The following is a 17,513-nucleotide window of genomic DNA, read 5'->3' on the forward strand; positions in this document are numbered from 1 at the left end:
GCTTGCCGTTTTTTGGCCCACCGCTGGCGGTCCCGATCATCAATGTGATGTTCCCGGCGTCGACCTCCGCACACAATCTGAGACCCTGACGAGTCGCGCAGCCAAGGTTTATTGAAGAAAGAGCCATGAAGGCGGTTCTGCATATGCTAGAAGCATCTGATTGAATTTTGGCCAAGATTCGAATGCATCTAGACCTCTCTCCTCGGATCAACACGTTCTCCTAACAAAATGGTATATTGGACAAACAAAGTAAAGAGCTGGCTCCGGATCAGAAAGCTGCAGCAAGCGCAACCGGATTGGCTTGCTCCTGGTCTGCGTCCGAGCCGAAAGATGCATCAAAGATACTAGGTAGGAATCAGGATGCAAGTGACTTGCGGTGGAGTTGGAAGGAGGCGCGAGCTGGAGACGCCGCCGCTCATCTGCTTCTGGGCTGAAAGATTCATCAAAAGTATGTTTGGAGGGAGCGGTAGGCAGGAAGCGGGGATCCAGAGAGTGGGTTGAAAGCTCTGGTGCACAACGACGGGCTATATAACCAGTCAGAACTTCCCAGAAATTCACGGTGTTAGCAACAATTTTCAGAATCCTAGCTTTCCAAAGACTCGGATCCCTGACAGTCATCCATCTGTTCTGCAAAACATCCCAAAATAATCTGTTCACCATGTCCGCCCAGAAGGTTCAATCTTCTGTTCAGTTCGAGGTGACCGAAGTTGCAGAGGGTGAATACAAAGTGGTCCAGCTACCACCAGAGATCTCGGATACAGACCTGCAGGGTGGCAACAAGAAGGAAATCGACCTTGACATCAAGCTTGTGCGGGTAAGACCTTTCAATATCCGATGTGCAAAAGGATAAATGGTTGGCCCAATGCTCACATTCTTGCCGTTCAGTTCCACGGCTGGTACGACCCAGACACCAAAGAAATCGGAATCGACACCTATGTTGCAGGTATTCACGTCGGTGATGGGTATAGGGCATCGCTCGACAAAGGAATCCAGTGCCAGCTCGAACTTGTTGCGTACGGTGGACATTGGAATGTTCTGAAGAGTGGTAACAAACTGAGAATCGAGCTCCATCTGCACTCGAAGGTCTTCCCAGATATCAATGAAGGAGTTGACTTGTTCGACATCTGAGAGGCGCCCAAATACCCGTACGACCGCGAGTTGGATCACGGCGCAAAAACTCTGACCAAGAAGATGGCCACCGAGTTGCAATGTCGCTTGTCTGAAGATTTAAGCAAAGAGAGCAGACACGTACTTATGTAGTTGGTGGCTTCGGAACTTGTCGTTTGCTTTTTCAAATCACCAGTGCAGCATCTCATGTATGAGATATCATCTTTCTGCCCATTTTACGTCAAGAAAGTGTGGTTGAGTGGAGATAGATATCAGTAAGAGGCGAACTCGCAATACTTTGACTTAGTGTCCACCTGCGGCGATATAGGTTGTGACAAGCTTAATTCCGGGCGACTGACTTGTCGATAGCTTCCTAGTTCGAGGGAAGTATGAATCCAACATCGGACCTCGTGGAGCTGAAACTCCTTCCGCATAGCTTTGAACAGTGTGAGTGATGGAGGATCGTGCCATCATGATGGCGCTCGTGCAAGCCAATAAGAAAGCAAGTTAGGAAGAGTAGCTTAGCTAACCTATGGCATTCATAGACGAGGTACACCATCAGGTGTCTCCATGCGAGGAAGAATTTCAAGTCCGAGAAGCTCTCGAACGGCTGGCCGTCTAGGTATAAGTTGCACTCCGTTCTGTACTCCATAAGAACGAAACTAGACAGGAATTTCTATGGAAAGTGAGGGTGCCTTCAGCGGTAGGGAAAGAAGAGCAGAGTCTGGTTCCAAGGGACCTGGAAAGGGGCTACATCCATTGCCCGACGCGTAGACATGGCGGTAGCATGAATCAGGACCGTCACAGGTAAGGGCGACAGGAAGGGTGAGCCGACGGTGAATTCAGGGTGAGAAGAGGATGAGAAGAGGTTGAGTCGTGAGGTGACGGTTTTAAAAGCGGCACCGGGCTGATCCCCAAACGAGCAGCGAGCTGAGCTGCCAAGCTTTGTAGCAGTCCCGTTTCGCCCTCACCACTTGCCCACCACTGGTGACATCTTGTGTGATTTCCATTTCCAACACATACCTACTGACGAGCTGTTCGAATGCCATGTCGCATTGGCTTCTGGAGCTCGAGCAGAAACCATCTCCTTCTAAACGCCTTCGGAAAATGTCGTGCTCAACAACGTGGCTGGGGCGCCTTTCGCTTGAATGCGCCTCATACTCTCCTACGCTTCCAGTCGGCCTCGGCGACAGTCCCTGATCTGGAAGAATGGCACACAAGGGCAAGCCAGCACGCAATCTCTGACACAATATACGCACTATCTACTGCTCCCGGTCGAGCTGCTATAGCAGTTGTCCGTATCTCTGGCCCAGCATGCCTTCGCATTTACCAACGGCTCTGCCCGAATCGTGGACCGCCGAAACCTCGCACCGCGACGCTACGCCGGCTTTACGATCCCGACAACCCTCGATCCTCCGATCCCCGAGTCCTTGATACTGGCGCACTGGTACTATACTTCCCCGCTCCAAACACGGTGACCGGCGAGGATGTGCTCGAGCTGCACGTTCACGGCGGCCCCGCTATTGTTCGCTCGGTTTTGGACGCCATATCAAGATGCGGGCACTTCATGCACGAAAGAGGAGGAGCTGTGAGACAAGCAGAACCTGGCGAGTTCACAAAGTGGGCATTTTATAACGGGAGATTGGACCTCACACAGGCCGAAGCATTGGGGGAAACCCTCGCAGCCGAGACCGAACAACAGCGTCGTTTAGCTGTCAGCGGAGCAGATGGCGGGCTCTCTCAAAGATACGAAGAATGGCGTACCATGCTGCTATACGCGCGAGGAGAGCTAGAGGCTCTCATCGACTTCTCCGAAGATCAACATTTTGATGAGTCGCCGATTCAATTTGTGACGTCCATCTCACAACAAGTCCGCGCACTGAAGAGACAGATTGAGCTACACCTTCAAAATGCCTCCAAGGGGGAGCTGCTGCGTAATGGCATCAGCATAGCTTTCCTGGGTGCACCCAACGCCGGCAAGAGTTCCTTGCTCAACCAGATTGTCGGACGAGAAGCTGCAATTGTCAGTGCTGAGGAAGGGACCACTCGAGACATTGTCGACGTCTCGGTCGATCTCGACGGCTGGCTATGTAGACTTGGCGATATGGCCGGTCTCCGCGCCATCAAGGCTATCGGACAGCAGCAGCAACCTGTCGGCTTGGTGGAACAAGAAGGGATACGTCGAGCAAGAGAGCGAGCTCTGCAATCCGACGTGGTCTTGGTGCTGTTGTCGGTCGAGATGGATAAAGATGGAAATCCACAAGTCCGCGTCAATGGGCAGGTTCTTGAGGCAGTGCAGGAATGCGGTGCCGCCGGCAAGACTATTCTCGTCGTTCTAAATAAGATTGACCTGCTGGGCATAGATGATGGACCAAAACAAGAAGGCATGGGAGCTTTGCAGACACGAATCCGTCAGATATTTCCAGCGGTCCCTGAGCGACGCATATGCATGGTGTCCTGCAAAGGGGCAGCGAATAGCCTAGTCGGCTCTGACCCTGGCGGCATTCAGGCATTCCTCAGACGACTGACCAGCACGTTCATGGAATTAACGACAGCGTCAACCGGCGAAGACATTGCAGATGCCAAAATGACTGCAGCGGAAGCACAGTCCTACTGGGCCACCTCCCTCTCAGTCACGCATCGGCAGACCACGTACCTGTCGCAGTGCTTACATCATCTGGAGGATTTCCTCGCCCACACCCAGTCTCACCTGCATACAGCAGCAACGGAAATCTCCGATTCGTGCAGTTCCTCCACTGATTACATCGCTGATCGCCACAATGATTTGGTCGCTCCAAATATAGCACAGGTCGACGGAAATGGAGATCCAGATGGTGTCGACATTGTGACTGCAGCGGAACATCTCCGGTTCGCGGCTGGTTGCCTCGCCAAGATCACGGGTAAGGGAGGATCCGGCGACGTGGAGGACATTCTGGGAGTCGTCTTCGAAAAGTGAGTGAGCTTCTTCTTTTCTCAGTTACTTCCATTTGCACCTGTTGTCAATGTCCATGCACACGGAAATACTTTCTCCAAAGAGGAAATGGTCTTGCAGGTCGAAAACTGTGAAATTCATGGTCGCACGTTGATTCTGGGGTATCTATCTCGCAATATGTCTGCATCGATTCTGGGGCTTTTTCTGGCGTCGTATCTGTCCTGTTGATCCACACCCTGGGCTGGCTGTGCCCACCGAAACCCTTTGTTTCCTCCTCAAGTCTTCAACAAACTGGGGAATTATGTCCAAAACGAAAGACTGAAAACAAAAATACCGATGCCAAGACCTGCCCCCATTGCAATGCCCCTTCCTGGGTTCCATTAATATCCCATATGTACCCTGGAACTCCCGAAAACCGTCCAATGTTTTTTGCGTTCCTGCGCCTTGTTGTTGAATTATGCTTCCGGAGCAAAGTGGTGTGATTAGATGCCGAACCGAGAAAAGACAAAAACTCCTGTAAATGCCGCTAAGTGTCGATAAGAAATATGTGCAGATTGCTGAACTTTTGGTGCTGTATAGGTTCTGCGTGGGGAAATGAAGTAACTGAGAGTAACAGATGCTCATCAAGAGCTGGGTCAATGTCGAAAGAGCGGATGATGATCGAGGCCAGGATCACGCAAGTCATGTGTCACATGTTGAATGAATGGGCGATGGAACACGGTTCCGTTGATGGGGGTTGTCGTATCGGCGACGAGAGAAGCATAGGGGACGATTCAGTTGTATCCGCCACGACCTTGGGCAGCCTGCTGTCGGTTGTATCCACCACGGCCTTGGACGACGGGAGTTCTGTTGTAACCGCCACGACCTTGTCTGTTGTAACCGCCACGGCCCTTTTGGGGAGCAGCTGGGGTGTTGTATCCGCCTCGTCCCATGGCCATTGTGAGTGCGAGGGTGGTTGGAATGAAAAACACGAGGAAATAAATGGTCGGTATGTGCTTTGGGCTTGAAAAAGAGCTTGGTCGGCGCTGGGCTCTGCGAAAATGGATGGGTGTCGCAGACAAGTTGGGAAAGTGAAGAGACAGAGACAAAAGAAAATAAGGAAATAGATGAGATGGGACTGGGGCCTGGGCTGCTGCTTTTGTCGTTGAGAATGATGATGTTGCTGTACTGTAGAAGATAGGAAAAACAGAAATAAGGAAAGTATGGTCTATACCTCAAATCTGGGATTGGCTGTGTGCTGAACTGGAAACTCTGGCAATTCGCGAACAAAGGAAAGAGATTAAATAAGAATGAGATGTTTTGCTTTTGAAGGAGTGTGTTGATGTGGATGGAGTGAATGTTCGAAATCTTTTGGGGGTGAGGAAACAGATGATATATATCTTTGTGGACGTGGTATGGGTAGGTGGTATAGTAAGAAGAGGCGCGACCCACGCACATGGGCCCGACGAGGAAACCGGTTAGAATACGAGGGTTCCTAGGTACTAAGGTAGGCGATCGGTGAACCTAGACGGATCCGGGTTCCTGACCGCGATGAGGTAAATTTGGGGGCTGATGGGAAGTCCACACTCACCGTGCATACCCAAGGAGGCTGCGAGATTCGTCGGTGGATAGAGATCCATCAACGAATGACCGAGGGGAAGGGGAACCAGGCGACCAAAGGTCCCTGGAGCCTGGGTGCTGGGTCATGGTGTCGCCTAAACCCAGCCATGCTCGTAGGGCTGACGGGTTTGCCCAGCACCCCGAGAAAATGGACTTTTGAAAAAGTAATAACGAGCGCACGCTGTGGAGTCCGAAGCCTCAGGCAGCCTCTGATGGCCCATGGCCGTGTGGCCTTAGGGTGAGCCTGGCTTGCATTGCCCCCCTTGTCCCTGTCTGTCCATTGACCGTCCCCAATCCGCCTGCTCTGAGACCGCACACGAGGGAGCTAAGCCAGGGTATTGAGCCATTCACATTGCACAAAGGTGCGGGAGGCGTTATGTTACACTTGTCAGTGGGCAGTGAGGGCGCAAGCGACAAGCGAAAGAAAGTCGGTCGCAACATCTGGGAGGTGTGCTAAATCCAACGATTGAGTCGAGGCACCAGGCGGCGTGGCTTTAGGGCTGGCTAAGGCTGCAGAGATGTGCATTAGGGGGTATAGACAGCGCCTAAGATTGGCCAGCAGTGCCAGGCGGGTGGGACGTGTGCCGAGCTAGTGCTCACACTTTGGATCGAAGGAGAAGTTTCTTGGGGTCTTGACCTCTTCCTTCATAGCGTTCACTAGCCCATCCAATCATCCTGCATAGTGAAGATGCCCTTCGCACCATATTCCGCGCAAATCCATGCCCGCCCAGATTGTGAACCACACCCACCAAGGCGCAGTTTAAGGCAAGGAGGAAATTCTCCTTTTGGATGAGGAAAGTGTCCCCTCCGGTCTCCTGACCCAATCACCTTAGCCTTGTCACTTCGTTCATGCAGTAGTATCTAGATATCCCGTTGCACTTTGCTCGAGTGATTCGATCTCTCGTCGGCTTTCAAATCGCACTTGTTCGTTTCGGCGACCAGTCTCAGCCAAAGGGAAATGCAACGACGGGCGGGCATCTGAACCAGGATCAGTTGAATCTATGCAACAGTATGCTGCCGGGGGAAATGGGGTTGCAGGGCTACTATGCGATTCGCGAGGCAGGAGTCACAGACAATGCAGGCACGTATTTGCAAGAGCCCACGTTACGAGTGAGGTCACCTCACCTGCTCGCACTGCGTCCACCTAGGTCTAAGAAAAGGCCATATCTGACCCGCAGAGAGTGGATTACTATGCGTGCTCATGGGGACTCGCACGGGGAGTCTCCACCGGCACTGCAATAATACCTCGAATGACGATAGCTATGATTCCGCGATGGCAACATATCCACATGACGAATGGACCATGCATGTCTGGGCGAGCATTTGGCGACCGTGGTGATGACAATGACGAACGACCAGTTCCTCGAACCAGTGTTATTACCTACCTAGGGAGACATGTGATTGAGTGCCCATACCTATGCTCACCGATATTCCAACGTCCCAACGTTCCCACGGGGCTTGAACCCACTTGGGCGGGGCGCAGCGGTCCGGGACTGGATTAACCTTTGTTCCGACTGGCCAATTGTCTCCCTCAGCACGCTCACCCCGAATCAGGCGTATTTCACCCATACTCCGTACTTGCAGGACTGCGAGGCAGACTCTCATAACCTGTGTCCCTTTTGTCGCTCCACCGACTGTTGGATGTTCTAGGCCCCCTTTTGCCTGACACTCCACCGTCCACAGACACCGTTTTGAGATGCTAGGAAAGAAAATACGCAAACCTTTGCAACGTTGGTGATCCGTGGGGAATTCTCCGACACGTGGGAAAAAAAGCAAAAATAGAAACCTCTTTTCAGGCCCGCTAAACTAGATTTGGACAAGCACCCCTTTCGATCTGAGTTTCCAATTCAGGCTCTCGCCGCCGACGGATGCGGATCGATCGTGTCCTCAACTTCCCTCCTCTCTTTACTGACTGCTTTGCGACCTACATCCTCTGCATATCCTTGCTTTTTGCTAGGCGCTGCGTCGGGATGAATACCACCCCGTAAACCCAATCCTTGAGTCCAATCCGGTCGATCCGACTTTACAATGATGATGCTAGACGGCGTCTCATCTCATCAAGAACTGGGCGATGGATGACCAATGCCGTCCCTCCGCAATCGATATCGGCCCCAAAACCGTTTAGGTAAGTATTCGGAGCGGCCGATCGACAGCCGAGGCTGGCCAGGGACGACCTCCATACAAGTCTGCAAGGCTATCTATCCCATATCACTCATCGGGCTTTTGAACCCTGCACAGCTTGCGCCCCGTACTTTTGGCTTGAACGGTTGCTTGTTTGGGCTAGCTATTCTATATACCCGAGTCACAATGCCCCCTGTTCTGGTGAGGATCATATGTGACAGGGAGCTTCTGCTCCTGGTGGCATTGCACGACTGAGCACCCAAGTCAAAAACTTGTAATCTTTCCCTTGTTCATGCAACAACGGTACGGTGTGATGTCGACACGGATTGCACTCCCAAAATGAGGCAATTCCCCGTTGTTATCTATCTGCCCAAGACACTAGGGAGCCGGCCATCAACACCACTTACACTAAGGATGAATATGTGATGATTGGACCATCTCATATCTCGAAGTCGATACCGTCGAGACAGCATACTCAGCTCTAGAGACTAACAGTTCTGGAAAGCTACTTCGGCGCTTCGGGAATCGTCAGCTGTGACTCTACCTGGATCGCATATGTTGCTGCTGAGGATGGCCGTGCATATGACTCCCCCGACACGGTCTCCACCCGACGGCGCTTGGCCGTTCTTGCAGAGAACGACACGAACTCGATGACGGTCTCTGCTTGTGGGTGCGGTGTTGGAGTCAGCCTTCGCTTGCTTAACTTTCAGACTGCAGGCGCCAGAAAGCTTCATCGTGGTGTCCCTGGCATGATGCTTTGCCGACCCCGGCTGTGAGTACCGATTCTCAATCCACCTCCACGAACACCTCGGCCATGTTCAGCCTCAGCAAGTGCGGCTGCCTTAGCTCGACCCTCCAGTTACTACCGCCAATGCGATATGCAAACATAGCAGCGTATCTCCCAAGGAAGGCTGTTGGCTGAGCTTGCTGAAGTCTGTGGAGATGCCCCCAAATTCAAGAACCCGGCCGCTGATTGCTTAGCACTGCCTGTTACGGCCCCTGGTCCGATATCCAATTGATCCTTCTACATTACATTCGGCCCTCCTTGGCGCATTCGAGCTTGTTGATGTGAAGGAGCGACATCCACTAGTCGAGCCTATCACATGTTCGTGTCTAAAAACACCGGACACTGGAATGGCGACGATCTCAGCGGCCAGTTCGCCGGTGGGGCGTGGTCTGAAGGACGAGAAAAACACATCCTCAAGGCGCAGACACAATTGTGCAACTGTGCTTTGAGATTGTCTCATTGACTGCGGCCAAATTTCTTGAGCAATTTTAAGCCCCAAAACTAGCGACCTTTCACCAAATAGCGTGGGCCTGGACCAGGGGAAGCCTTGCGGTCGGTTGGTCTTCCAATCCTGTGGACACAACGAGGCCGAAATATCTTGTTGGTTGTTCGACCCCCCCTTCAAGGTAGGTCTTCTTGGACCTCCACGTGGCTGAGCCCTGTCCTGCTTTTTTTGGCATGAGACCACTTCGCTCGAGTGCAGGGGCGGAGAACTTAGAATGCATGCTCAAGGCAGAGCACACGTTCTCCGTTGCAAAACTTGGCATACAAGAGTGATCGATGAGGGTGGGAACTTCGACTAGTACAGTGTATCTGGCAATTCAGGACGTCTGGGAGTTTGCAGCTGGCTCGCAGTTCAGGTCAGACGGCACTGCAAACTTGAAAACGACCACTATAATGGTCCGTGCAGAGCAGATCAAAGGACAAGGTAGGGGAAGGCGAATTTCTCCTCCATGCTAAAGCACCTTCGTGCCATCGAGGCGTTGTTCACGACTTCCGTCCAACTTAGCACTCCAATATTGCTTGAAGTCTCTTGGGTTTAATGCTTACCGTCAAAGATGTGCCGAGGCAGCGTTTATCAAAGCCAAGGTGGCCATTCTAAGCTCGTCACTTTGGGCTACGTCGTCCACTTCGTCTGTGGTGTCATCGAAGTCATCGACCGTGGTCTTTCTTGGGTAAGGAAGAGTCTATTTTTTATCCACGGAAATTGTGAGCGTCATTGACAGAGACTTGCAGGTTATGGATTTCGACTGTCACATACGCGGCGAGCCTGGAAACCCCTGGCATTGTTGATTGCTCTGGAATGTGGGACTTTTCGCGCTCAAATACCCGACAATAACAAAACATGACCCTGCGCATCTGGACTTCATCCTTCTTGCATATTCCACCCGTTTACGACCTGACCGTAGTCACTCATTACCTGGCTTTTGCAGTTTAGTCGTTCATTCATCCAGAAAATGCGAGCATTTGCTCCCTTGTTTCTCGTTGCAGGCGCAACAGCGCAGAGTATCAGCTTCGTGTACACGGCGACTTTCACGGAGACGGCTTTTGACTTCGTCACGTTGACGACATGCCCCTGCCCAACGAGCACGACAGGGTTATCGACTCTCCAGACGACGACTGCTGTCGCGACAACAACCACCACTACCACAGCCAGTGGCCCACTTCTTCCGTCTGATACCATCACCCCGGCCTCGTCGACCATTACTTCCTCGCCCGTCTCCAGTACTCCAGGGAGCTCCATCTCTACCTTATCCACGACGACGTCTTCCGGAATCCCCATTGTGACCGACGAAGCATATATTGACGCGGTCATAAACCACCACAACATCCATCGAACCAACCACTCTGCCAACGCGCTGATTTGGTCGCCGAGCCTGGCCGATACAGCTCAAGTGATCGCCGAGACCTGCGTATACGGACATGTCACGTAAGGGCATCCTTCCTAGAACTCTCTTCTCGCCCATATCTTCTCCTCTTATTTTTGCTAATGTTTTCCTCTTTTTTGCTCCAGAGACGTCAATGGCGGTGGCTATGGGCAGAACATCGGGGCCGGGTACCCCGGCACAGCCTTGGGCATGGGCCAATTCATCACCGAGGGGCTCTACAACAGCGAAGTCAACAACTACGTCTACTACGGCGAGGAACCGGACTACAGCACGCTGGACGAGTGGGGCCATTTCACGCAGATCGTGTGGATGGCGACGACCAGCGTGGGATGCTACACGGCGGATTGCAGCAGCAGTGGGCTGACCAACGCGGGACCCCCGATCCAGCCGTATTTCACCGTCTGCAATTATGCGCCGGCCGGTAAGTTCTTGTCGCGAAACATCGTTCCGTCTGCGTGTGAAGATTTTGAGAAGACTATGTTGAAGAAGGCTAATCATCGTGTTCTTTGCATACAGGGAACCTCGTGGGGTCGTTTGCGCAGAATGTAGGCAGGTCGATAGGTCTGGCTACGGTGTATGGGAATTATTCCATTGATGAGAGCTAGAGGGAGGGAGGGAAGGAGGGAGAACTGAGCCTTGCAGAGGGTATTGATTGCTGATGCAAACCTTCAATATAACAGTCGTGTGGTCCTGAGATGGTCAAACCTCGCCATTCTCGACGAGCAGCAAATAGGAAAAGAGGGAGGCAATTCACAACAGCGAATATTACCTCCAGCGAGATCTGCCAAGTGTTTTATTTGCATACCGTCTGTCGTGTGCTGTGGTATCATCGATGTGATGATATGAAGCTTCTTGTCACCATTCATGCCCTGGCCCCTTTCTCGCAAGACCCTGGCGACTTCGGCGTCACATCAGGCTTGGGGGGTGCACTGCAATTTTAGCCTTGTCGAGCAGAAAAGGGTGGGGCGAGAGACTGCTTGTTGCAACACATTTACTCGGGTAAAAGTAGTTAAGTGCACTGCAATTTTAGTCTCGCTGAGCAGACGCCAAGGGCCCACTGGGACCCAGCGCCGAGGATTGCAGTTTGCGTACTAATTACCACGACATTCATGATTCCTGGAGAGATCTTTCCCATGCACTGCATTTTTAGCCTTGTCGAGCAGAGCGAGCGAAAGCGAGCGCCCCGAGAATGGCAAATTTGGCAAAGTCAGTGAGTGACTCGCCCCGGCGCGGCGACTTTGAACCTGCAGGTTGGTGCCTTTTCGTTTTCTACTGGACTACGATAGATTAATCTCGCGAATCTAAGCTACGTCGCCGCTACCTATATAGCTAACTATACTATATGAGTAGTCTTTAATAATCACCTTAGGAAGAGAGTGCGAAGGCGCGAAGGGACTACGGCGCGGCAGTGGCCAGCCGGTCGGGCTAGTCGTAGGAGTGTGTAGGAGTAGTGGTCGGTGGTGATGTGGTCAGGATACAGTACTACTTGCCCTAGGAGCACGCCGAATATGGACAAAAGGCTGACGAGTGGGTGGGTCGGCCATTGGACTGGACTAGGACGTTTTTTCAACGCCCAAGGCTGGCTATATAAAATGGACGACGGCGAGGTGGGTTGCCGAGCCTCAGATGGCAGAAACGAACGGGGATCAGCCAAATCTTGGAGAGGAGGAGACAGATTCTGTTCCTGCACTGCACTTTTAGTCTTGTCGAGCAGAAAGAGAGTGGGGAGGGGTGGGGATCACCAAGGATCGTAGCGAGTAGATTGCGTGCATATTTGTCCTGACTGCACTGCACTTTTAGTCTCGTCGAGCAAAAGGGAGGAGGGCCTGAGCGAGCGCCGAGGTTTGGAGTGCGTGCCACGATATTAACACGAAACCCAAAACCCCAAAACTAGCTGCTGAGTTGTTTTGCACTGCACTTTTAGCCTAGGTGAAGCAATGACACCTCGTATTTCCCTCGTACACTAATAATCATTATTATCCCCCGGATAGGTGTCTCCTAGCAACATACGAGGTACGAGCTACATAGCCTTATCCACAGACGCGAGGCTGCGGGTAACAGAGGGTCCATATCTCGCCGACAATCGGTCGAAATCTCGGGGTGCTCACTGCTATCGCGGTTCTGGGTACTGTATATCAGCCTTGTCGACCGATGTTGATCAATCTAATCAAGGGGCCCTTTCCTCATTCAAGAGTGACAACACCAAAGATGGGCGGTATACCTCGTACTGGACTGGTACTTGTACGACCAAAACGCCCAAAGGTCAGTGGCGAGCGAGTGAGGATGGATATCTCAATGGAGAGGCTTCTGTTGTATTCACAAAATTGAATTCGCTTATTTAGTACCCAGACTCATATGAGAACGACCTCGATAGCGTCACATCCTGCTCTTCCCGACTCGTAACTTCGTCAAGATCCTGGTCCTGGTCCTTGTCTTCATCACTCCGTACCTTGGACGTGTCCTTGAACGCCTCCTCATGGTCCTTCTCGGCCACTGCTGCCATCTCGACCATCCCTCCTTCGACAGGCGGCTTGTCGTTGTCTTCCGCAACACGTCCATTCTCGCCCGAGCTCTCCTGATTCAGCTTTTCCTCTTTCAGCTGTCTCGCCCTCGTCTCCCGCTGATTTCTCTCCGTTCGCCATTTCATGCCCCAGAAATACACCGCCCAAAGCATCGGCGACGTCGTAACCAGACCCAAAGTCAAAAATGTAAAGGTCCAGCCTCTCCCCCACGCGTCGATCATGGGGATCACGGCCGCAGTGGCGCCTGCCCCTAGGCCGCATCTGACGAGATTGTTCGCCGCCGTGGCCGTGGCAGGGGCTTTGGGATAGAAATCAACCAATAGCGTGCTCGTGACGTTGAACGCAATCGACATGCTGTAGCTGGTGAAGAAGAGGACGACGAGTAAGGCCGGGAGAGGGCCATTGGCATGCAAGATCCAGCCAAAGGCAAGGACAAACATGGAGGTGAGATAGGCGGCAGGAATGGCGATCTGCAACCTCACCTTTTCGATCGGGAAATTGCTGAGGTCCTGGTTTCTCCCCTTGCGGATCTTCACTCCAAGCTTCTTGCACCAACGGGCAAAGTTGCGGTCCAAGAGCTGTCCATTCGTCAGGGCAGCACATAGAGATCCACAGCCGAAAGGAATGAAGCACAGGCCGATCTGCAGTTCGTTGAATCCGAAAATCGCATGGAGTTGCGAAGGTAAGGTGGCTGTGACGTCGTAAAAAGCTGCAAACAGGAAAGCGTTATAGAAAAGAAGCAGGGCGTTCTCCTTGTCCATGATGATATGAAGAGACCGCAGTGGATTGGGGAAACGAAACTTCTTTTTTGGCCGGGTTTCGGTTTGCGGCCGATCGGTCTTTGACGACATCTGATCCTGAGGATGCAGCTTTCGAGCTTTGCGTACTGCCAGGTAATTCATCAAAGACATATTCCAGCCTTTCGGTGGGATGGAACCGTTGCCGACCTGAGTCCGAGCTATAAAGTTGTCAACGACCAGCTTTGCAGCCTTCTTCTATGAGCGTGCCTACCGGTCTCTGGGAAGAAAATGGCGAAGACAACCATGAAAGCGGAGCCCATGATCATCAGGAACCAGAATATGGCCCTCCACCCCAAGAATTGGGCGAGAACACCTCCCACGACGGGGCCTATAGCTGGACCAAGCAGAGATCCCGCGAGGGTAAAGCCCATATACCTGCCTCTTTCTGCCGCAGTGGCAACGTCGGAGACAACGGCGCTGCACATTGCTATAGTGGCGCTAGAACCCGAGCTCTGAAAACAGCGCAAGACAAATAACGCCGCATAACTGTTCTGAAGTGCAAGCCCAATATTGGCGAGGATGTATATAGTAAAACAAACTATTCGGCGAATTAGTGGAAGCGTTGAACCTTGAGACTAATGTGTCCTACCGGCATATGCGGGACGCCGACCAGCAGCATCAGCAAGATCTCCAACAAACGTAGGCGCAAGGCCTTGGAATATCTGTACAGTACGTCAAAATCAACTTCGGTAACGACGTGCCCTGCGAGGGAGAAGATCGCGTACCATGTAAGACGTCAAGGTCAAGTTAATCAATGAATTGGAAACATGCAAATCGCTCGCTAATGCATTCAGAGCAGGGAAATAGATCTGGCCGGATACAGGAGAAAAGAACCCAGCCCACGACGCCATAAACACTATGAAGAGTTTCTGATTCTTTGTGAAGACGGAATGGATTGGTCCACCACCAGCATCGGTCGCAGTCCGTTCGGCCTGGACGGTGTCTGGGAGCTCGTCTCGAGCAGTCGGTATCCTCTCGAGGGGGCCATGTTCGTTGGAGTGAGATGCCTCGCTCTGCGACGGTGAGTGTGGTGTCTCGGCGTACGAGACCACACTGTGTGTTTCTTTGTGTTTCTTAGACTCGAACGCAGAGCCGTCGCCACTTAATGATGCTTGGACTGTTGGGCCATGTTGATCCACGACAATGGAACCTCCCGACATCAAGTCTGGCCAGGGCGCTCGGTGAGAGAGACAGAGCCTCTTTGCCAAAGCTTGGGTCTCTTGGGTTTGGTGGGGTCGATCGGGGAATCTTGAACGCAATTTAGGCGGGCTTATCGCCTCTTAAGTGATCATGGACAAGCCTCTTGGCTATGGATCTATTGTACCTAGATACTTGTAGACCGGAAATCCCAAGACCGCCGTGGACAGAGGAAGAGAGAGGAATGGGAGAGGGAAAATAGAGGTCTAAAAAATCACCCATGCATCATAGTCGGCAGATAAAAGCCTCGCTCGACAGAGAAAATCGCAAAGGACAATAGCCGGTTACGGAGACCGCCAAATAAGTAACCGGGCATTGGCTTGCTGGCTGGCCAGTCAGTGGGCCGGGTTTCCATACCGCAGCCCTAGCGGGCCTGCAGAGAATTTTGAACTCCGTCCTTGAGGCGATGATAGATCGATGATGATGCAGGATGTTTTGGTGTGTTCAGGGTGGGAAAAGGCAGGCATGGGAGAGGGTGGTGGCTCGACGTATCTTGTGGCCGTCATTCTCCTCCCGTGACCGAGCATTTGTGCCTGTACAGCCTCGACAGGAGGCTTTGGGACTCGTCATTACAAAGTGGGTACTTGTGGTGGGGGATAAGTGGGGGTGTTGGGGGTTGCTTCAGGATTGCCGCTTGAGCCGAACAGCCGGGCAGACTCCGGCCTTGCAGTTGGGCCTCTGCCGCCAACTGACCACCACTAACCCCCCCTTAGTGGCCCCCCCAACATGCCCCTACCGCCTCCTGACCGCCCTACCGCCTGCCGCCCAGGGCCTCTTCTCCAATTCTTTGGGCCCCAGGCTGTCTGCCCTCCATTTCCTACCTAATTACTATCTCCACGTACGCGTTCTGCCACTCACCGCCTTCGCTGCGCATATCGGCGTGTCGACGCCGATACTCGCAATCGCCCAACACGTTCGCAACTTTCCCGGACCATCATGCACTATGTGCTGCCTCGCAAATGAATGCAGACACCTCATCCTCGTCCAGAGATACGGAAACATCATGTTGACGGGCACGCTGCTGCTCAAGGCCTGACCACAAAGCCGGTGGAAGAACGCGCTCATTTGACCTTCTATCCAGCCTACACGTTCAAAGCCTCTGCGACCTGGTCGAAATGGGTGAAACTGACCTGTCTGGACATCCACACCGTCTTGAACCGTCATGAGAAGTATTCGCAGGTCACTACCTCCCTCCTAGCCGTGGAAGGTAACAAGGACCCCCACGCATCATCACGACAGCGTGACCCGCCTTTACTGCTCTTCTACCTCAACCATCCCATCCAATTTGTTCAGGTGATCGGTGTGGTGGTCTCATTGGAGGACTACTTCGACAAGTTCTGGCTTTTCAAAATCGACGATAGCAGCGGCGCAGTCATTGATGTAACATGTCCCAAGCCAGAGAAGAAGAAGCAAGTCGAGCTGGTGGGCGCCGGACAAGACAACACGGAGGCTACTAGGCGGGTAACAGAGACTGCGAAACAATCGCGCCCAAATACAGAGCCAAAGCCGAAGAAGTCCCATTCCATCTTTGGAGAAGATGGAGGAGAAGCCACCGAAGATGAACAGCTCCAACACACTCTGTCCCTGCTCGATATTGGCACCACCGTCCAAGCCAAAGGTACACTCGCTACGTTCCGCTCAACACGCCAACTCTCCCTCCTGCGTCTGAACATCCTCCCCACCACAACCCACGAACTGGCACTGATCGCTTCGCGCACACAATTTCTCTCCTCGACCCTTTCCAGGCCCTGGATATTGACGCGGGAAGAACAGAGGAAATTGCGCGACGAGGCTCAGAACGAGAGGGACGACGACATTCAGCGGGCCAGGAAGAGGAAGACACGCGAGGTCAAGAGAAGGGAGAGAGAGGAAAGACATAGGCAAACCATTGACAAGGAGTATGAGAGGGAAGAGATGCAGAGAAAGAAAGAGGCAGAGGAGGCCCGAGAATGGGGAGAAGTGCTGAAAGGGGCTGGAAGGAAGAGGAAGCAATCTTCTTGATTGAGGTGAGGGAGCTCACACTATCGACGTCTGGATTTCCTTGCTGGACTGAGCATCGGTGTCTATCGAGTACAGTATATGCAAATAGGACTGCTACCGCAGCGCAAGACATCTCTGGCTTAGTCTTTGCCCTGTGATAATGCTGCCGGTATCACTAAAGCTACAGCGACGACCCACCAAGGTTCAGGTTTGAAATTGAAAAGTTTGGAATTTTCGTCAATGTACAGTACAAGAAGGCACCATCCATCAAACTCTCCTATCGGCCTTGGATGGCACTCGACGCTGAACAAACCCTCGAGGACGGCACCCAACCAATGCATCAGTTGCAACTCGGCAACTCGACGACTCGACCTTGACCCCATCAAGCTCGAAAACCATGCCCGCATCCTGATGGTCGGATGGTTGAGGTCCTTAGGGGGTGCCTTTTTGCCGTCCTTGTCCCTTCTCAACTCTGCCATCCTCTCCCGACGAACAGCTCTCCCTGGCACGTCTATTTGCGGTCATCCACCATTACTCCACCAAGCCGTAGTATGATTCCAACCAGCCAGTAGATGGAAG

At 52.6% G+C, this 17,513-nt stretch overlaps 5 protein-coding genes across 5 annotated transcripts; 4 read left to right on the forward strand and 1 right to left on the reverse strand.

The window, feature by feature from the left end:
* Nucleotides 1-658: 658 nt before the first annotated feature.
* On the forward strand, nt 659-1,128 carry Z520_02087 (uncharacterized protein; the record flags this gene model as incomplete). Its single annotated transcript, XM_016772601.1, has 2 exons — nt 659-814; nt 886-1,128. The coding sequence occupies 2 exons, from the start codon at nt 659-661 to the stop codon at nt 1,126-1,128; spliced, it is 399 nt and encodes a 132-aa protein (XP_016636071.1).
* Nucleotides 1,129-2,149: 1,021 nt separating this feature from the next.
* Nucleotides 2,150-4,063, forward strand: Z520_02088 (uncharacterized protein; the record flags this gene model as incomplete). Its single annotated transcript, XM_016772602.1, has 1 exon — nt 2,150-4,063. One exon carries the CDS (start codon nt 2,150-2,152, stop codon nt 4,061-4,063), a length of 1,914 nt encoding a protein of 637 aa, XP_016636072.1.
* A 5,940-nt stretch (nt 4,064-10,003) lies between these two features.
* Z520_02089 (uncharacterized protein) lies at nt 10,004-11,040 on the forward strand (the record flags this gene model as incomplete). The annotated part of the gene is made up of 3 exons (XM_016772603.1): nt 10,004-10,476; nt 10,561-10,856; nt 10,952-11,040. 3 exons carry the CDS (start codon nt 10,004-10,006, stop codon nt 11,038-11,040), a joined length of 858 nt encoding a protein of 285 aa, XP_016636073.1.
* A 1,733-nt stretch (nt 11,041-12,773) lies between these two features.
* Z520_02090 (uncharacterized protein) lies at nt 12,774-14,917 on the reverse strand (the record flags this gene model as incomplete). Its single annotated transcript, XM_016772604.1, has 4 exons — nt 12,774-13,915; nt 13,969-14,295; nt 14,347-14,419; nt 14,483-14,917. 4 exons carry the CDS (start codon nt 14,915-14,917, stop codon nt 12,774-12,776), a joined length of 1,977 nt encoding a protein of 658 aa, XP_016636074.1.
* Nucleotides 14,918-15,917: 1,000 nt separating this feature from the next.
* Z520_02091 (uncharacterized protein) lies at nt 15,918-16,955 on the forward strand (the record flags this gene model as incomplete). Its single annotated transcript, XM_016772605.1, has 1 exon — nt 15,918-16,955. The coding sequence occupies one exon, from the start codon at nt 15,918-15,920 to the stop codon at nt 16,953-16,955; it is 1,038 nt and encodes a 345-aa protein (XP_016636075.1).
* Nucleotides 16,956-17,513: the final 558 nt, after the last annotated feature.

Source organism: Fonsecaea multimorphosa (assembly GCF_000836435.1).
Source record: "Fonsecaea multimorphosa CBS 102226 unplaced genomic scaffold supercont1.3, whole genome shotgun sequence".
Lineage (NCBI taxonomy): Eukaryota > Fungi > Ascomycota > Eurotiomycetes > Chaetothyriales > Herpotrichiellaceae > Fonsecaea > Fonsecaea multimorphosa.